Source organism: Netta rufina, assembly GCF_964035555.1.
Source record: "Netta rufina genome assembly, chromosome: Z".
Classification (NCBI taxonomy): Eukaryota; Metazoa; Chordata; class Aves; order Anseriformes; family Anatidae; genus Netta; species Netta rufina.
Genome location: NC_140126.1, coordinates 65085570 through 65107792, shown reverse-complemented (window position 1 = coordinate 65107792; position 22223 = coordinate 65085570). Strand labels below are relative to the sequence as shown.

Sequence of the window (22223 nt, the reverse complement as noted above, 5' to 3'; positions counted from 1 at the left end):
TTCTCTTGCTACATGAAGATCTGAGGATTCATTCAGTCTAATCTGCTTAAGCTTTGTCAGTTTCAAAGGTGAAGAATTTCTCTACTTGGAGGTTCTGCACGTAGACACACTTTCCTAAATGTCCTAATACAGCTTTCTACATGGATAGACCTAGTCCAAAGGAAGCAGATGAGAAACTCAAAATCAGAAATGTTTGGGAAGAGCTACCTTTTTCTTCACCCCCAATGCATCTTTCCCATGCACAGAAATCCTAATCTCAGTTCTACTAGCCAGAAATTAGTTATGGTTTGCCTGAGGATCTAGTAAATAGTAATCTTAGGCTCCTGGTACCTGTTTATGTCTGAAATGGCCTTTTAAAGACAACAGAGCAAAAAGCCTGAAGGGATGGATTAAAAGGTTGCATTGTTTAAAGGGCTTACTGAGTTCATGATTCTTTGAAAGGAATTTTCTCAGAGATTACTTTCTTTTTTTTAGACTGTAAACCAAAAAAAGCTTCAAAACTCATTTCATTAATGTAGTTGCAAGCCTCCAATCCTCCTACCTTTATGAACAAAGCTGAGTTCTAGTGAATCTTTGTAGAAAGTAATGCAGAAATCATGGTAAGATATTAACAATTTGAAGTTCAATTAAAAAACACGATGACTGCTTCTAATGAATTATTAGAAGACACTAACTGACATGACTCAGAACGAATAGACAGATGAGAGATTTCCTATATGCAAGTATCCTGAATATGTCCAGTAGTCTACAGCTACCATTTGAAGCTTCTTGAAATAGAAATATTTTTTTTGAATGAGATCATAACTCATGCAGTAGCCATTTTCATCTTTTTAATCCAAGTCTAAGTAGGTCACCAAAGCACTCTGAAGTACTACAATTATTTACCTATTGCTACAGGCTGAATGTCAATCTTTTCACTTACTGACATGGAAGATTCTACAATAATATTTGTAGACAATCTGTAATTATGCATACCTATACACAAATTACATACAGTATATTCAAATATTCCCTCTGAAACACACACAGGTAATTTTGGGAAATATTCTTACTTGAGAAACATATAGAACAGTGACAAAAACTGAAAGGAATAAATGAATAGGTTGGTTTAACGACCTCTTATTTTTCTCCTAGATTCATCCTCAGCCAACCTTCTGCCTTCATCTTTCATGCATTAAGAAAAAGATTAAATTTTTTTTTTTTTTTCAAACCAACAACATAATTCTTCAAAAAGAAAAACTATACTGTTCACTTAGCTCTGGTAACAATAATAATGTGCTTCATGTTGACTTGTTTCTCTCATGCATCCTTCTTTTCCAGGATCCCCACCTGGATTTAGTGCTGACTTCACACAAGTTTTGTGCCAGGTGAGTGCAACCATCTTTCTGCAGCTTAAGGTGTGAAACTGCAAATGCACATTCACTTATCATTACAAAATTAACTTCCGTGATTGTGTTTTAACCCCATGAGGCAGCTCAGCACCATGCAGCCACTCACTCCCTGCAGCAGGGTGAGGAGAATCAGAAAGATAGAAGAGTGAGAACTCATGTTGAGATAAAGACAGTTTAATTAGTAATAAATAAACAAACAAATAAGGAATATAGAAAGCTATTGCTTACCAAGAACAGTCCAACACTCAGCCAGTCCCCAGTTAGCAGCAGCCCTGGTAAGCTCCTCCCCACATTGCATTGGCAACCATGACACCCCACAATAGGGGACATCCCTGTGGTCCATTTGGGCCAGCTGTCCTGGCTGTGTCCCCTCCCAGCTCCTGGTGCACCCCCAGTGTGAGAAACTGAGAAGTCCTTGGCTCTGTGTGAGCACTGCTGTGCAACAACTAAAACATCAGTGTGTTATCAAAACAGTTCATCACTAATAGAAAATATAACACCATACAAGCTACTATGAAGAAAACAAACTCTACGGCAGCTAAATCCAGTACAGTGGTTTATCAGCGCAACAGTGACATAATTCAACTCAGTGTAGGAACTTTCTGCTCTTCACTAAAACTGCATATCTAGGTGGAAAACTAGGTTATGTTTCCACAGTGAGGTACTGTACAGAGAAAGCAGTAACAGAAAGCTCATTTTTTTGTTGTTCAATAAAAAAAAGGGGGGGCAGGGGGAGCCTTCAGAATAAAAACTGATTTCTGACACCTTAAAATATTAACAATAGATGACACCGTCTTTCATCTTGAATGCTTCAGTCACCAAATAAATGTCAACTTGGCAACATTCTCGCTCTCAGACATGTGCTCAGAAAATGTTCCACTGCTTTGAAAGAGCCATTTGGCTCAAGAGACAGTCATAGACAATAGGATTTTTTCTTGGTGTTTGAAGTAGCAGCTGCCAGATATTGGCAAAGGCCTGACTGTTGGTGTTGTTCTATAGAAAATACCCCAGGTTTGGGAGGGCAGGGACAGGCACTTAGCTGTTGCAGATAATCTCTTCTAACTAGTGGGGAACATCCAGCTTGACTTCTAAGAAAAAACATGTGGCATAACACTATGACCTCCTGGTTCACTCAACAGGCAAAAGCAAACAAAACCAAACCAAAAACCAAACCAGACTATCAAATCTATAACTTCTGTTTTTAATTAAAGGGTAATTTTAAGCAATAATACCTTTGAAAGGCAGGTGGGACTTGAGTCTTCACGCACATTCTAGCAAAGGACAGAGCTCTCTGTTTGCAATACATAAATTAATTTTAAGCCAAAAAAGACAATAGACATGAGGAAGACCACTCATCATTCCAGAAGCTGGAATATGTTCTGCCCAGAGTTAAAACAAGCCAACATTCAGCATAAGGAAAACAATGTGTGGTGGAGGAAAGAGGGCATTGAAAGGAAGACAGAAAGACCAACATGCAGACAGAAACACAAAGAAATGGTATAATTTCAACATGCTCACCATCTGGAAATGTGAAGGAGTCAGAAAGCAGCAATCAATTTCAAAAAAGCCATGTTGTAAAGCTGCGGCCAGTTCTCTCTGCCAAGTTCAGTGGTTCAGTCCAAGAAAGGCATACTGGAAAAAGGTCGGTGAAGGACTGCAGTGATGACTTACCTATAAGCATTAATTTTGACTTTCTGACTGTTAGCTTTTAAGAAGACAGACACCACAATGAAATCAACTCACACATGGAATATACAGGCTTAGGTGTACTCAGTACAAGAGTAATCACAGGATATATTTCCAGCTTTGCACTGAACATCAGTTTCTTCCCTTCAAACCCACGATACAATTTCTGGAAGTATCAAGTGTAAGTCACCTGCTGCCTGCACAGATGCTCATTTACACAGATTATGAAAAACATCTGGAGATTCTTTCAGAATGAAGCATGCAATGTATATATTGCACTATAGTACCCGAGGACTTATGTACCTTACAGCACAGAAATACAATACAATTGATTAAAATATCATTTATTTTTTTTAAAAAGTTACTCCTATACAGAAGCAACTACTCAGAATGAAAGTGCCTATGATACCACAAGCAGAAAGTGTTAATAAATCCATTGCTTTTCCTTGTGACCCTCCACAAATAACCATTTCCATAATACACCTGTCTCATGCATCTTCACAGACTCCCTTTTGTCCCTTTGTTTGTACCACCAAATCTGATCTTCCTGAGGGACATCTGCTAATGTAGGAAAAATCTAGGGACATCAAGCACACAGAAAAACAAAATTGATCCTTAAAAAGCTCTTTCTTAATCTCTGGTTAATTCCCAGAGATTTTCCACCCCACCCCCACTAAACCATAACTAAGACAAAATTTTGCCTTTCTTAGTACATTAAGAATAGGAGCCATGAATGATCAGGCCTTTTAGCAGACTGGAGAGGAGGTGAGGACATCTGCATTAGAAATTCTCTCTAACCACCTTGAAATTGTTTTTTTTTTTTCCCACTTGCTAGTGAAAATGGGCATTTCCAATTCTGTAAGTTCAAAATTTGGCAAGGAGGAGGTTGTAAGTGATAAGAACTGATCTGAGAAGAATATCCCCCTTAAGGAAGGCAGGTGGGGAAAGGACATCATATTCACTCTACTCTTCCACCATCCTTTCCTGAAACTCAATTTCTTACTGCACCAGTTGCTGTCACTTCAATTTTATTATGTCTCTAACATCATAGCAATACCTTTGCATATCAGAACATTTGTGCCAGGGTACCACAATCCATAAAAACATAACTGCATTACTTAACTAGATGAATGGATGTGGCTTAACTGACATATGCATCCAATGTCAAGCAAACTGAAAGAAGTGTTTTTCCCAATTATGTTACACATCTGTTCAACTCTTGCTTTTGAAGATTCCTTTCTGGGAAGAACTGCTCATTGTTAATGAAATAGCTACTTTGTTTTACTAAAATAAATAAATAAATAAATAGAATCAAAGTATCACAGTTGTTTTCTAATATTAAGTAGCCCCGCAGTATATTTCAACATTCAGTTTCCACATAGTTATTAATAACCCTGAAAGAACCAACCTATGTCCTGATTATTTTTCTTTTTTCCCCATCCATTAAAACCATTATCTGGTGATTTGGGGTGCAACATTTGCCAGAAAGCACCTACCATTTGTTATAGTATTTAAAAATAATGATTTAGATGTTACTGAAAGTGTTAGTAGAGTTTCCCAATCCAGTGGTTTTCAGGACCCAGAAGCTTCCCTGTTTCCTAGCCTGGTAAAGTCTATCAGGGTACTGCTATAGGCCCTGTAGGTTACCCACATACAACAATGTATGCAGCTTGTGCTGCTGCCATATCCCCAAGTGTTTCCCAGACACACACGTACAAGCATGCACAGCTACACCCTGCATGGACCAGCACAGAGCCTTTACCAGCACCTCCCTGAACACCAGCAGCACTCACACAGACAAGAACTAGACAGCCCCCACACTGGCACTGAGCCTTTCTCACCACACGCAGAACAGAGATACACCCACAGAGCCAGGCAAAAATAGGTTTTAGTAAAAAGGTAGGACAAATAAGAATACCTAAGAAAACTAACCTATCGCTTCTGTCATTTAAACATACCAAAGACCCACACATAACTTTTCATGACAGAAGAACTCATGCATTCCACTGGCATAACATACAACTGTTCCTTCTCATCATTAATTTCAGAACACATAAACCCAGCTCCTCTGCAACTACTGAGATAACTATACCTCCTGCTGTATGTCTTCTTACTATTTACTTTGCTGCTGTCAACCATATCTTCTCTGTTTAGATTGCACCATTGTGCCACTTTAGAAAATACTATTTAATTTCTCTAAAAAAAAAAAAAAAAAAAAAGTGTTGTTTTTTTTTTTTTAAGTGCTTGGGAAAAAGAAAAACTGATCTTTATCTGAAGGGTTTCTTTAAGAAAAATGAAAGGGTTAAATAAAACTTCAAAAGGAAGAAGAGTCTGAAGAGCCTACTTTTTAATTGCACTTCAAGATTCTTACAGAGTAAAACTTATTCTAAAAATCAAGACCTCACAACATCCTCCCATGTTCCTGAGCAAGCCATGCCTCTACCTACTCCGCTCACTCAGAGTGGTTTCCACACAAGTTGAAGACACGCACCACCAGCCTCCTCCTCACACTGCTGAGACCTCCAGTAACAAAACTGATCAGACGTAGAACAATAACTGGAGGAAAACTGATTTTGTAGTGTAACATTCAAGAAAAAAAAAAAAAAAAAAAAAAAAAAAAAAAAACAATGATCAATCACGTTTATATGCAAATATATATTTTAAAAGTTTTTTTTCAATGCAACTACCACACAGAACAGAAGCAAGAAAGCCTTCAGCAGGTTCAGCAGTGCTGCCAGAATCCACAAAGTGATCAGAAGGTAGATGACTCCAGAATTCGGAGGTTGTGGAAAGGCTGATGCCTCATGAGGATGCCATTGCTGGCACCAGCCAACAGCTCTACAACAATTAGCACAGTACAGCAACAAAACAAGTAGAGCATGGCAAAATGCAACTGGTCCTCCAGCTTCCTTAAACAGCCCTCTTGAAAAAGCTGTTCCAGCTGGTGTAATTCACCCCTGCAAACAGAATACTTCTCCTTACAACAGCTCTCAGGGACACGAGCGTTTTCAGCCAGAAGATGCCAAGAAGCAAATGCTGTCTTTAGCCAGTCTGTGTAATTTTGGACCCCACAGCACTGCAGCCTTTTCTGGACCACATCCACAGCACTGCTGCCAGGAGCCTGGGAGTGCGTCCCATTATACTGATAGAATAGGTGACCCATCGTGCTCTTCAGGTCAGTTGCCATCCGAATAGAATAGAGATGTACCAAAACTGCTGAAGACACTTGAAGACAAAGAAGGATAAGCAGCAAGTGCATGAAAGCCCCTTGCTGATAGCGGGAGCTCTTTGTAGAAATAGAAACAGCCAAAATACCCGTAGGCAGTAGGACAAGTGCAGCTACAACAGCCAGCCAGCCAGGGAGAGATAAGGAAGTCTCCTGAAAGAAGTCCTGGTAGCTCTTGCACAACAGGATCACAAAAAATCCACCAAAGGCCAGAGCTGCTGCACAGCCCAAGAAGAGAAAACCAAGGACCATCAGCAGAGAGCGAGAAAAACTCCTGAGCCAGGAGTCCTCGTAGTGCCACAGAGACAAAATCACCATCCTAACTCTCTTCATTGTGCTTAGCCCCCTAGCAGCCTCACCACCAGCAGCCTCACCACCAGCATTTTTTTTTTTTTTTGAAAGGCCTCCACCCCACTTGTACAGGTGTAACAGATGACGTCTCCACCGACAATCAGCTTGCAAGGGATCAATGCTGATGAGACTCCATCAGCATAAAGTCTGTTTTCCACCAGCTATTCACGTGTTACTGCTTGCTTAGCATAGCCTGCAGAAATCAGTAGGGATGGTGCCAAGCTTCACGTCGAGAGGTCATTGACTCTGATGTTATTGAAGGCAATTTCATTTGAAGAGGAAGCACGGCTGGAAAGAGGCTGAACCTGTTGAATTACAATGTTTGTGTATTAAAGAGCTATATTTAAAGAAACAGTCAAGGTGATGGTCAGCAGTGCTAGGTCAGATCACTTGGGCTACAGAAATGACAGAGGTAATCCAACTATAAATCCTACAGCACTAGCCAAAATGGCAAAAAATGTACAAGTCAGAGTCATTAAGGAAAGAATAGTTTAAGTGGAGCTATTCAATCAAGAATCTCTGTAGGTAACACACACCCAGACTCATTATCCTTCCCAGTACGTTTACCACTCATTAGATTTTATGAGGGGCATAATGATGTTAATAATATTTTGCCCTTTTTACTCAGCAAGATTTCTGTGTAGATAGCTTCAATTACTCAGGACACCTGGATGAGAAATCCCTACCATTTTGCATTTGCATGCCCTCTGTTTGCATCACCAGTGATTTGACTGAGTGCTGTAATGACTGAATACAATCAACAGTAAGAACTGTATTAACTTTTCCTTATGTGTCAAGAAACTGAATTACACACAGGCTAAATGACTTCACAGCAAACACAGAGGGAATAAACGTCACTTATCAGCCAGCAGAAAAGAATTATATCTCAAACGTGACACAGAAGAGTGAAATAAGATGGGAAACCTGCATAAAACTTGCCACAGGTGCCAGGAATGAAGATCCCAAGGACATCAGCAGCTCCCTAATCATCCTAATAAAGTCCCATAACATCTCTGCTTTCTTTCTCAAGATGCAGAACAGGCCTAACGTGATAGGCATGCACAGGGGAGAATACTGAGAAATGATAGCCATTTTCAGAAAAGGGAGCACCTTCAGACCTTGCAGAAGATCAGAGTTAATTGCTGTTCAGATGCCTCAAAGCCCTGAAAAGTCTTACAAAATCTGAAGAGTCCACATCTGGCTAATGTTTTATAAGGAGCTATTGTTGCTATAAACGCTATGCATACACAGATGTTGGGCTGATCCCCATTAAGATGTCTTTTTATGTGCTGTTCAAACATGTCATTAAGGCTAATCATTTTGGAATAAGATAAACTGCTTTTATTATTTTTAATCTTGTCATTAGCAGTAATTAATATGCAGTGATTAACTTCTTAAATCATAACCAAACACTTTTTTCAAAGCTGTTTTAGGATGTGTGTCTTCCTGCAGCTCCTCTTTGGAGTCTGCAAGCACCCTGTCCCCCGTTCTCCAGGATCTCTCCTGATCTTAGAGTGTCTTTTCTAATCCACCCTGCCTTGAGAAGGGGCAAACAGAAAAGATTTCTGCTCACATCTGTGTGTACAGAAAAAGTGCACCAACTGAATGCTTCCACAGTGCAGAAGAAAACATATCAGAAAACACTGAGGAGTAACAGCTGATTATTTCTAGTTTGCAATCTTTGTGGAAAAAGCATGCAAACCTGCCTCTTCTTGCTGCTTTCCCCCGTGCTTATAAAACTTAATGAGATATTAAGAACTGAGTTACAACACTATTTACTTGTAGCTTATTCTGCAATCTCTGAAATACATTAGAAAGGCTCAAACTGCCTACAGGAGAATTTTACTGCACCTCTTGTTCGTTTCAGCCAGGGTAACTGCCATCCCTCTCTGCATACAGAGGAGAGAATTTCAATGGTTATTGAAGCCTAGAGGCTCTTATCCTTCTAAATAGCCCCCAATATATAATTTCCTATTTACTTGAATCTGGCTCTTTGGACCACTGCAAGTTTTTTTTTTAATTTCTTCCTTATGGCCATGGAGGCCAGAAGAAGCAAGAAGGGTGAAGCAGTTCTTCTGAATGGGGCATCTGTGCCACTGCAGGCTCTCACCCACCCCCTGGTGCCTCCACTGCTTCCTAAATGAGGGATTTGGTGTCAGGGCAGGCAGACAGGAGGATCCACAGGAACTTGAAACACCAGCACTGGACATCTACCCAGAGCCAATATCCAAGGGAGAACAGCTGGTGCCCAGGGACATCCTACAAGAGAAAATCTCCCCTGCAAAGACTGATGTTGGCAGGGACATCTAAAACGCCATACTCTGAGCAAGGCAACATAGGCCTATGCACTCTGTAAAAGAGAGCTTGTGCTCAAGGTGTTCGCTGTTTTGTGAGGCAGGTGAGACAAAAGATACAACTGAGCACTGAGGTACCTAAAGGACCTCACTGACACCCATTTAGCACTGTGTTTTTGCCACAAATAAAAGTAATTTACCTGAATATGCAGCCAGAGTCTTGGCAAAAGCAGTGAGTGGACGTATGCATCAAGAGACTGTAATGTGACTGAGACTGTAGGCAAGGCAGAATAGGAAAGCTCCTCTGTTTCCTTTCTAGTGGTAAAGAGTGTAGTATGATAAATATCGTCCCTGCTTTCTCTGAAGTTGTTTCTGCTTATGAACTGATGAGTACTGAAATTCAAATGTGGGTGTAACAGATGATACATCTTAGAGAAACTACTTTCTGTTTCGTGGCTGAAAGTATAATCCTTCAAGTAAATAAAATGCCAACTGTGTGCTCTTTGAATTCATTGTTCTAGCAAACCATGACTGATATTGGATGGTTCGGATGAGCCAGGAAGGCCACGGAGGTTTGTTGTACACAGGCTTGGGGTGGGACCAAGAGACATCAAGTCAGCATTGTGGTTGTGCAGATGCAGTGTAGGCAGGTGACTAGACTTGTTTTAAAAGACACAAGCTGTAATACAGACTGATGATGTCCTCAGGTGAGGACATCTGAGCTTGTACTGTGATGATCAAATCAAGATGACCAGTTTGTCCATTCAGACTTGTGTGAACAAAAAGAAACCAAGAGGCAGCCACAGGATCAGGGCACTATTAGACAAGCCCATCTAAGTTTCACACAAATGCCATGTAAAATGAGAAGGGATCTCAAAGCCAGACCCTCAGCCACTGCATACATTGTCAAAGTAACAGAGAAAAGCCCTAAAGTTGCCTCAGAAAAACAGCTGGCATTTCCCTTGTACCCCATGCTCACATTAAATTCCTATTATCTTAAGCTTGCTGGTGAAGTTAGAGCACTTTTGAAGACATTTGGTTTGAGAGTTTAGAACATTTTTTGAAGATCTTGTCAGATTAAAGCACATCCATTTCAAAGATCACTGTAATTTATAAGAAGCATGGCTAAGGTGCCTTGGTCACAGCCACCCATGGGATTATTATTTATTATTATTTAAAAAAAATAAAGGAGGCAGGGGTAGAGGACACTTTTGAATCTTCTCAATCAGCAAAGAAGAATCTCATCATTCAAGCTATGATGGGTAGTCAAAACACAACCAGCAGAATGACTGGGTACCAATGCTATTTAAAAAAAAAAAAAAAAAAAAAAAAAAGCTGTTGAGAAGTCTATTGGCTCTTTGAGAGTAAAACAATGTTATCGTATGAGATATGCCATACTACAAGATCACTCTGACAGTCCGAATGCAAAATATGATGATCAAGCCTGGTTGGACCCAGATCCTACAGCCTGTGCAGTGCACAACCAGTTGCCACAGTAACCAAGGTCAGATGATGTCACCTTGCATGAGGCTGATGTCTTTCATGGAAAGCTTGAAGCAAGCAGAGGAGATGTGATTGCCACCTCCTATTCATGGTGAAAATGTACTCTTCACGAGAACTGATTTACCATTGTGCAAGTGTTCCAGCTAAAGCGAGGCAGATGTTTTCCCCTGCTTCTCTTTGCCTGAAGAAATGTGTCCTTTTTTATAATTGAAGAAACACATCAATTGTTTCCAGGACTTTTATTTGCTATTGCTTTTCACATTCCAGATTTTCACTGGTATTGAAAATATTGAAAATCAAATGTCAAAAGTTTCCTTTTCTGAAATGAGCACAGTAAAAAGACTAAAACCTTTTTTTCTTTTATTTTTTTCTTTTCCTTTTTTCTTTTTTTTTTTTCTGTCTTTTTTCCTTTTTTTCCAACATTCTTTTTGTTTGCCAGTCTGGAATTGTTATAAAATATCTTAAAACTGACATGAATACAGAAAAAAAAAAAAACAAAAAATAAAAATAAGAAAAAATAACAACAACCAAAAGTACTTTCTGTTTTTCCATCACATTGGAACTTCAGGCACTGGAGAAAATTTTGAAAGACATTGAATAGGAAAAAAAAAAGAAAAAAAAAAAAGGAAATTAAAATGAAAAGGAAACCTATGTTCTCTTGGTAGCTTTCATTTTATTGCAGTTGGTAATAAAAATAAGTTGGAGGAATAGGCACTTTTTAAGAACTTCAAAAAATGAAAGGACAGAAGACTGAAATTCTTGTAATCTTGACATTTAAACTGTTTTGTGAGCATTTTTTGGTTTTGTTTTTTATTGTTTTCAACCATCACTAGCTACAATGTCTTTAATGTGAATGCAGTGCTCCCATCTGTGTTTCACACTGTATGTAAGATTTCTGGCCCTTTCAGAAGTTATAAAAAGACTTTAACACTAAATAGATGCTCTTTAATTGTTACCTCATTAAAATAACTAATAGATTTCTCTTCAGGGAGGAAGTCAGAAGTGTCTGAATACATTATCTGGAAGTTAGTAAACTGTATAAAGACCTGACAAGAACCTTACACTTGTCAGAGCTTCCAAAGCATAAAGCTTCTTCTCTTCTGAATCAACTCAGGAAAAATAAATAAATAAATAAATAACAAAAAATCCATGTAGGATGTTTCTTTTTTTTTTTTTTCTCAAGAAAAGGCTTTCAAGTAAAATTTGGCTGTTCCCCTGCAGGGCCAGTATTCTACACAGCATCACCTGCAAACCATGGCAATGCTGTAGGTGACACACATGAAACTTTCTATTTGTGTCCTACACTGTGAATCTAGGAGCACACTCATAAAGTACCCACCTGTCAATAAAAATGTAGAAATCCTTCTTGGATGTTGATATTATACATTCTACATACAGTATCCATGACAATATTTTCTTTTGTTTTTCTTTTTTGGGGGGATAAATCTTAATGTCAGTTAACCTCAAGGTGCTAAATACTTACGTGATTTTGCAAACGTAGCCTTTGGCTATTCTGTTTCTCTGTGATGTAGGCCTCTGCATGTTCTTTGATGTCCAAAAACTCCAGCCTAAATCATCGGGATTTATTAGAACAGGAAACCTAGATCTCACTGTTGATGTGCAAGTCAAGTCTCAATGTCACTTTGCTATTGAGGCTGTTTCAGCAGATGTGTTTGTTCTGTGTTATGTTTCTTGTAGCTAGCTACTAAAAATTAAGCTGAAGGGAACCTGTATATACAAAATTTTACCTATTTTGTTATCTCTAGGGTAATGATAACATGCAGAAAAGTTTTGGTTAACCTGCTCACTTAAGCAACAATTTTGGATAAAAAAAAAAAAATGAAAAGAAAAAAAAAAAAAAAAAAAGCATTATAACACTTATAATGTGTTGAGCATGCAGTTATGGAATCTGAAATGTTTGGTCTGGCCTGAGACAGATTCAGCAGTTTCAGCTGCTGAATATGACAGCACAGGATTACCTTGCTGCATGCAGCTGTCAGACCTCTTCAGACCTGTGATGGGAGCTCACCTGAAAGAATGAGATTTATAGAGTTCATGCTCCATGAACTCATCTGCAAAGATGAAGGCTAGTAGGCTGTATGTGCTTCTGGTGACTAACTTACTTTGTTTTCAGTTCATTGACTGGAAAAGAAAGAGAAAAAAGATCAATGAAAACATTCATTTGGGGCTAATCTGACAAACAATTAAAAGTTCTACTTTTCTACCCAGGAAGATATTAGCAAAGAATGTTCTCAGCCTACGAGGCAACTGAAAGTGTAGCCAGGTAAATGTTAAGGGAGTACTTGATACAATCCTTTTCTATTTTTACTGGCACAGTATTAAGTATATCTATATCAATTGTAACAGTCATCTCATATCAGGTTTTATAGTTACTATAGTAAAGAATTTACTTTTATTATCTTTCCTATGTCATGATGGGAGCATATAAAATGTCAACTTTGTCAGAATTAGTCTTACAGCACATTTCAAACAAGTGGAACCAATTTTAATAGGATTTTTATGCACTTCCATTCAGATGAAATGCCGCTTTTTAGAGAAACAAAGAAAGCAAAACCAAAGGTATTTGCAATTTGTTTCTATTCTCTATTTCTACCTAGAATCCCTCCACCAAACAATTGCCTTCAAGAGGCATTTTGTTTTTAAATATAGATACTGTCACTGAAATGGAAAGGGTCTATTAGGTTTAAACTCATAGGAGCATCTAAATGTAAAACAAAAGCAAACAAATGAAAATGTATTTGAACTGGTAATGCAACCACATATAAGGAAGAGAGTGTGAATGCATTCCACATCCAGAAGTACCTCTGCTAACTTCAAGGCACAGACAAGCAGCACAGCCTGGCTTTACCTTGGTAGGAGTTGCTTACTTTTTTTTCAGAATTTAATGTACCCATCAAATCCCAAGTTTCAAGCCCAACTACTGGGCACCAAAAAGTATTTCAGAAACCTTCTTGAGGTTCCCATAATGTTGAAGTCTAACTGGGACTAAGAAAATTATCCCAGCAGTGCAGAAGCATTTTGCTTTCTCCTGCAGCACTTCGACAGATGAGGTTATTGTAACCTAGTTGCCTTCTTCAGCATCTTTGAGCAGAACTGTGCTCCAGGACAAAGCAAGCACAGGATGTTCATTCTGAATATGAAAAGGCATTTCTTTGCTGTGAGGGTGACAGAGCACTGGAACAGGTTGCCCATAGAGGTTGTGGAGTCTCCTCTGGACTTTCAAAACTCAACTGGATGCTATCCTGTGCAATGTGCTCTAGGTGATCCTGCTCAGCAGGGGATTGGACTGGATGATCTCCAGAGGTCCCTTCCAGCCTTGGCCATTCTTTGTGATCCTGTGACTCCTGCTGAGTGCTAGTTCTGCATAAGGATCCTTGCCCATATACAACAAGCCATGTGAGTAGTCCCATTTTCAGCAGACACACAAGAATTAGACTCAGTGTGAAGATGAGAGATCAACAGTGAGAAAAGGGTTTGGAGGACAAAGTGGGTAGATTTACACAAACTGCTAAATGTTGCTACCTGCAGACCAGACAGTGATACAGAGCATAGCTGCTGAATCAGGATAAACTGTGCCAAAATACTCAAGGAGAAAAAGCATTAACTAATATACCCATCTTTGCTCTCCAAAATTCCAATATCTGTTTTTGGGCTGTCCACAACATACAAATCATTTCAGTTTCTTTGATAGGCACCGTAAGAACTGCAGGCACTCAGGACCAAACTGAAAATACCTCCGTAATCTCAGAGGTAATTGTGCTCTTGCTTTTGCAGAGAACAAAATGCCTGAATGTGCAGGGCTGCCATGATCTTCCATCTGAAATAAAGCTGTCAGGCTTTGCCCAGGTGCTTGCTCCCCACCACCACATACTCACTGAACTCAGTGCTAATCGGTGCAGGGGTGAGTCAGGCAAGGACGGAGACCCACAGGCATTGCCTTGCACTGCCGAGCACCTTTCTCCTCTCTCTGTATGCATTTGTGGGTGTGGCGACAGAGAAATCCTGGGGGATAAGAAGCAGAAGAAGAAGAAAGTCATGACCTTGGGAGATAACTGCCATTTTAGATAGTCTGTACTTAGGCAAAAACCTCTCTCACAGAATCCCATCACACTAATTTCAGCATTCATGTGAAATTTAAGTAAGAGAAATTTCCATCGGTGTCTAGTCTAGTCCGAAATCCCAAACACATGGGCCATGGAATTCAAAATGAGGTGGCCACTGCAATGTTGCGCTGCTGGAAGCCAGGTAGGCCTCCCCTGGCACAAGTGCAGATGGGAGGCTGCTCACCATTTAGCAGCAGTCCACAGAGGCCTGGAGGAAGGCAGGATGCCTGGAGCAGGGCACACGTACATACTGTCAGTGCTACACCAGAAGCACAGGCAACAGGCAGATGCTGTTTCTCCATGTGTCATGCTGACGAATTCCACCAGCTCTTGATTCACTTTAGAAACAAATTTCTATTTACAGGCCTGTCAGCAAGCAGAATACATCAGAAAGCAATTGCAAGCACCTGATAAGAGCTCCAGTCTACAGACAAGGCAGGATTCAAGGGGAGGGGAGCTGAGTGACACACAGTTGCTGCAGACAAAGTCTGCAGTGCAGAGGAGGGAAGGGGGCTGCTCAGACCATGAACCTTCCAAGATTTGTGCTTGCTGGTTTCTCAGCCCCTTCCCTTGCCATGTTCACAGACAAAAGCAGTGCAAAATGCCAGGAGGTAGATAGGAAGGACTGTGAGGAAATAGGAACCAAAATCCTCTGTATGCATTGCAGCTGTAATCAGAGCAAGCATCCTCCCATTCCAATATCCAAGGTTTTCCCTGCTCTGGCTGTTTGCATGGGTTTTGCCAAGTGGCAGCCCCTTACAAGTGCCACTTTGCCAAATGCTTTTGATAAGCCTCAAAAATACCGAAAAATTGCACTAGAGCTATGAAAGAGTCCATCACCCTAACCAACATGATAACAAACACTGCTGAAATTCATAACATCTCCTTAAACTTATAAGCTCTGGAATAAATATAAATCCTAATGAACACACATGCTTTCTATTTTCATATTAGTCACCTTCAGCTGATTAACCTGCTTTGTTTCTAGAAAATTGTTTTACAACTTCCCAGGTAGGAGTGCATAGTTTTAATTAAATACACTTTCAATATTTTGAGGATATGATTACAGAAGTCACTTTCCACATAAGGAGCAATTGCAGGCTTAGAGTCATAGTATTTTAATATTGTTCTTTAAAGGAGTTATGCAGGTATGTTTGCTAAATTGCTAATAAAACAATATTATTCTTACAAATAAGTAGATCTCAGGCATAGTGATCCACACCTTTGTTTCACGGTGTTGCTCTGGACAAGTATGCAGGTTGCAGTTAAGAGTAGAAGTCAGTTGAACAAAACATTGAACTGCCATAGAGATGAAAACAGCAGGAACAGAAGGCAATGAAATGAGCTTTGATAAATGAAAAAGCCTGGACCCAGAGAGAAACACGAACAGGGACCTGACGACATGGAGATAACCAAGCAGGCAAAACCAGCACATTAAATCAGACTTACTTTTTTTTTAGTCATGTCCTTGCACTGACAAGTGCTTCTGGGAGAGTAGATTACAGAAAAACAGGCAGGTGAAAAGTGGAAATAAACTGGAATCCTACCAGAAAGTTCACAGCTGGAAGACAAGTGTCCATGCTAACATCCCTAGCCCCAAAGTAATATTCTATAAAATAAATATATAAATAAATTTGAAAACCATCAGTTATTTAAAACAATGAATATCTAATTTTTTTCTCGGCTAGTAGGTAAATAGTTTAATGGGTTTAAAGTAGCATTAGAAATCAAAACCTGGAATTGCCAGATTGTAGGGGGAAAAAATCAAGATGTTTTAACATAATTTATTATTGATTTTTTAATACATTGAGGGAAAACTAGAGATATCTAAACAGTTAATTTCAACCTTAATTTACTGACAGATTTCCATTAGGAATGGCCTTTCATTTCAAGGGTGTTTTATAACTGCATTATGTATTATGATGTAATTCAAGATAACATGTTTAGAGGACCTCAAGAGCTTTTTTTCCAACAGTGTTTCCCTGGAGAATTTCAAGGAATCTCACTCTTTTCTTTCTCTCCCTTTTGTTTTTTTTCCTGTTTGTGGAAGGGGGGAGGAACAAAAATAAATCAGATTTTCTGAAAACAAGAGCAGAGGGTACAACGATATTGAAAAAGACAATAATAATAATAATAATAATCTTAAGAGATAAAAATGAGATTTCCCTGTTTCTCTCTTCTGACACAGAACTGATTCTGCCTCAACTTCTGCAGGACCTCGTACACACTTTACAACAGAAGAGGTCAGTTCCAGTGCTTGGCTGAACTGCCCCTATTTTCAAGTGAAATGCACCTGAAAGCTTTGAATGCTCTCTGATCTCTCTGCAGACAGAAACATGTATCTTAAACAGACGTGTACAAACAAACTCATAAACCTTCCCTGCAGATTTTGTGCATGAGAGAGCTAGCTGTTATCCACATTAATAAGTTAGAATTTACTTTTCATGCTCAGTAATCCTACCGCATGAACCATTATAAAGGGAGGTCTCTTCCCAGCGGTCTTCTATGTAAGAAAAAGAAAACCCTAAAAAAACTCATTTATCGATGCAGTTGACTGCATAACTCCATTTTAAAGCCTCAAGAAAAAGGGGGAGACGGCTTTCCAGGGCTGTCTATACAAGGCAAAAGAGATGGTTCTGAGCTCAGTTACAACAAAAGTGAATCATCAAGAAACACCATTTAATTGCTGGAGTTGGAATGGTGCAAAAGCCTAGATCAAAATAAAACCTAGCCTGCACATATTTATTTAAATCCCCTAACAGCAGGTAAATTTAAACTAATTTTATTTTATATATATTACTATTTTAGATACTAAACTAGTAAGTGACCCAAACTGCTGGGGGGAAAAAAAAAATCTGGAAAAACGTGAAAGACACTTAATGCCTGAACAATATTAAACCATAAGTCTATCAGTAGGGATATAAGAAATTAATATTCATGTAGTAGATAATATTTTTGTGAATAGATTAACACGTGGAGATAGTTGCTTGCTTTTGTATTTAATTTTCACTCTTTCTCAAATGAAAGAATAAATTCATATCTATGCAGACTGCTTAGCCTGGGTTTTACTTGCATTTGAATAACTGCAAATATTGACATCTTTAGTAAGCTTTGCTTTGTTAAATGTGTGGTTGGAAATTAAAGGAACTATTAATTTAAAGTATAATCACTTAAAAAATATATAAAATAAAAGTTCTTCTGGCCCATATATTAGCTCATATTCCATGTTGTTTGTCCTTTATATTTACAGTTCACTAAGCACACACTGAAAATAGTATAATGTCAGTAACGGCAACGAAAATAACAACACGTAATCAAGTAACAATAGGTAATCCAGAGCATCCAGCCTTCCAAGATTTGCAGTCACATTTTCTTGTTATTTGTTGTTGGTTTTTTTTAATTATTTTGGGATGACAAATAGAAAAAGCTGCATAAAAAGGAAATATAATGGAAGTGACACCACATAGCCTACTCTAAGCAGAGTGTTTCCAAAGTGAGTCAAAGAAGAAAAGAAAGGAAGTTTTCTTGTTCTGACATCTGAAATATGCAGTAAAAGCATCAGCACCTGCCATATAAAAAAACAAATACTTTTAAAATGAGGGTGGCTGGTTTCAAATTACAGATATCTCCTACCTAACTCATTTAAATAAGTAATCCCACTGGCACAATGATTTCAATGCTAATCAAGGAGAAGATGTAAACAGTGTCAATTACCTCAGTCCTTGTAATGTCTGCAGGGTGATATGAACCAGAAATGTGGGATGAAAGCTCAGTAACCCAGACAAGAGACTGGATGCAGGGGAATCTACACAAGTACGAATTAAAGGAAGACTGTCTGCAAAACTTGAGCAAACACAAAACTTCAGGAACGACAAACTACAAGCAAGATCCCTTGCCACCTGGAACTTTATTTTCTTTAAAATATGCCATTTTAGTGGTTTGATTTGTGTCTTTTCTGATATTGCAACCTCTAATGGCCTTTTTTTTTTTAGAAAAGCCACTCACGTATAAGGTGAAAGACAACTACCCACCTCTTCATATGTTCTCTGCATCAATGCAGAGCCAGAGGTCCTTGTTCTCACTCCCTTTCCTTAGCATCTTTCCTGCATAGTTTTTTGTGACCATCAATCCATTCTCACTAAGAACACCCCATTTCCATCACCAGCCACACATAGCTTTTGAAGGCAGGTGGGAGAAGTGTTGCTATCTGTATAACACGTACTTTGCTCTGCTAACAGCATCATGAGATGGAGTTTTGTGGGCATTATTGCTAGCTCTAACTGCCACAGGAAAGCATGGGTACCCTGCAAGCAAAAGGCAACCAGGACAGTGAGAACAAACCTCTTTAAATCACCACCTCCACAATTACCCTGCCCACCGATCCCTCCAGCTCCCCATGCTGGGGAACAGCTAATATTCTCCTGCCACAAAGACCATCTCTCCAATTCCAAGATGAAGGACTTAGAACTTAGGACTTAGAAAATCTTAGGAAAAATAACATTAGGGTTTGAGCAAGCTATAAATTCAGGTCACTTTGACTAATGTAAGCATCTTAAAGACCAAGCTCAATTACCTATAAATCTGTCATTATTTTTACCTTTTAGATCAGAGTCTTTAATGAGAAGCAAATTGAGAAAGCACAATGATAATATATGCTGAAAAATTAGGTATATCACTGAGACCAGCAGGGACATTTCAGAGATGCAAACAGAAATCACAATGCTAAACCAGGGACTCGTTGTATGTTGTGCTGTTACCACGTCTACGGCCTGTAACTTTTCCTATGACCTTTTAGCAACAGCACGGTGCTTTCACCTCCTCTCATCAGCTGCCTTCACACTTGGCAGTCCAGTAACTTAAAGCATCATGGCACAGATCTTGGATCAACAACCTGAGTTGTGCACACCCTGGACCATGCATCTGTCTGAGTGCTGACCCCTGCTCAGGACAAAAGCAAGCTACTGGTGCATCCAACCCCAAACCTGACAAGCAGTTTTATTTAATTATATCAGTGATGGTGAATTTCCTACTGGAGATGGATGGAATACCTCCAACTTCATCTAGTGGGGCAGAAATTGAGACAGACCTTGCCATTGTCTCCAAGTTCATTTTCAACTTCATGTATCCTGCTTTCACCCGCAACCACCCTTCACTCCCATAGTCCTGCCTTAGGGACATCCCCAGAAATATTCTGAAGAACAATTAGCTATGCATTGTGATGAATCTCCTGCAGTTACAATGTACTGGTCAACAGGTAATCTTTCAGAGTCCAGAGCAAATATAATATTGGGAGTCATATACATATAAGCCAATTTACTTAGGGAATTTGCCTGTGGTCTGAAGGCATACAATACTGGAGGCTAGCTCGGTTGCAATGCTATTCTCAGAGTTATAATGAATGTGTATGAATTAGTGGCAATCTCACATAACACAAAGTCAAATAATGCTTTGTCTGGTGTACCTGCCATGCAGCTAGGCTGTACTGACCATTAAGTCTGATGAGACATGACTTTGTTTTCTTCCTATTTCTCAGTCCACACAGGTAATCGGTGATAGACCATGCACATATTAATTAAGGGACATATATTTGCCAAGAAGCTGCAGCAGAGACCTCTGAAGCTGCAGTATTTACAAGTGGAGCTGGAAAAATAGTTCAACCATAGCACAATAAATTGACCGGCTTTATTTACAACACCTTTTACTCATCTATTAACGCTTCAAGAAGATATTAAGGAATGGATCTCTAATGTAAACAAGGCCACAAATTCTTTCTGTGAGCTTAGCAGAGCTGTGTACAAGTCTGAGAGAGTGATGGAGAAATAGTTGGTTGTCATTACCAGAGGACTTTGGCAAAAAAAGTTTAATTCCTTTTTCTCTACATCAGTCAGACTGATGTGTGACAACATGTTATACCAGAGACACATGCTAGTGCACTAGCAAATGCTAGTGCATTTCAGCTGATGTAGAATGGACTGCTTCCATCATGTTTCATGCCTTCATCTGAAATGTTGTCGTAATTTCTGTAAAGGGTACTATTAAGTCCTGCAAGTAATTTAATAACCTTAAAATTTAATCAACCGATTTTTTCCAAATTAAGTTGTTTTTGCTATACCTCAGCAAACTGATTAAATGCTTTGTAGAATTGTCAAAGCTTTCCCAGTTAAGAGATACCTGTTGGAGTCTCAGGTCCAGCTATGAAGTAGCAAAGTGCTTTTGTGTCTTCGTAGATCTTCACCTAAATTATACCCTCAGATTACTTGGGAAAAACATTAAAATTCTGTAATTTTCAATATGATTTTGACATGAAATTGAATTAAGCATCACCACGTCTTCTAATATATTTTGCAAGAGACAAACTATAGAAGGAAGTTCTCAGATTTCATCTATCTACAATGTTAAATGGAAGCACAGATTTTCTTACTCACAAAATCACAAAAGTGGTACAAAGGGAGACCTTAAGCAGATGCTGCTTAGTCATAATTTAACATGATTGATACTTGGAGTCCATTGATTTGAGTATATTTAACTTCTGTCACACCATGATATTTTCTCCCCTTAATCATCTAAATTATTTCAGTTGAACGCTTTGCTGAAACTTTTTATTTTTTATCAAAAAGACAACCCAGACCTCTTTCTGAAGCAAACGTGATGTAGATGCGTTCACCACACTGCTCAATGATGACAGTATCAAATGATGAACAAGGTCTGTGCCACAAATGACAAAGCCATTCACATTCATTTGCCTTATGCTCAAAACATCTGCCAGAATTCACATTTTCAAATTACTGTATTACTGTTTGTACATCATTTTTTACTGATGTCACCTTGCAAAGCAGAACAGTGATTCCCAGACAGGAAAAAAGCAGAGGTTGCATTTCACATTAACTGTACATACATGCACCAAAGTCTACTTCTATTAATGCAGTTTTAATAATATACATGTGTGTGTGTATATATATATATCCTATTCCTCTTTTCTATATATTGTGCTTATCTGTCCTAAATACTTCTTTTGGAGAAAAAAAAAAAAAAAAAAAAAAAACACTATTCTTCTTGGACACAGACTTTTTTCTACCTTTTTGTTTTCAAGTTTTGTTTTCTTAAGATTCTTTTACCCTTATCATTAAAAGGGATTCACAGTGCAGGTTAGCATTATATATTTTACAGCAGTGTCTTACACCAAAACAAGAATAATTTCCTTGCATCTGGAGAAAATAGCATGCTGGATGTGTACTCTGCAAATCAAGATTCAGCTCACATTAACAATGGAGAAGGCTGCCTAAGAAATATGGTATAGCCACTTAGTTACCTGCACAGTATGTTAAAAGACAGCCTTGAGCATCCACTTAATGTTGCTAGCCTGATGGCAGAGTTGGCATGCAGGATTTCTTGGCACCTAATCAAATGGGGTGGAGAACTGAAACAAGTAAAGGACTGTATGCCATAGAAAGAGCAGAATGGATAAGCAGAGACTGAAGAAGACTTGCTTGTTATTAACCCAGGCAGATTGCCATCTCATTCCTCAGTCCAATCACACTGCTGTTCCGCTTTCCCAAATAATGAGGAGAAATTAGGATGATTACGCTCCAGTAATTCCTTGATGAAGCAATTCCACTCCTGAACTGAAAAAGCAATGAGAAAAACTGAG

General features: G+C 38.9%; 1 protein-coding gene across 1 annotated transcript; it reads right to left on the bottom strand.

Annotated features, from left to right (window-relative positions):
• Window positions 1-5829: 5829 nt before the first annotated feature.
• LOC311221526 (tetraspanin-36-like) lies at window positions 5830-6621 on the bottom strand (the record flags this gene model as incomplete). The annotated part of the gene is made up of 1 exon (XM_084305589.1): window positions 5830-6621. The coding sequence occupies one exon, from the start codon at window positions 6619-6621 to the stop codon at window positions 5830-5832; it is 792 nt and encodes a 263-aa protein (XP_084161715.1).
• Between the last annotated feature and the right edge of the window lie 15602 nt (window positions 6622-22223).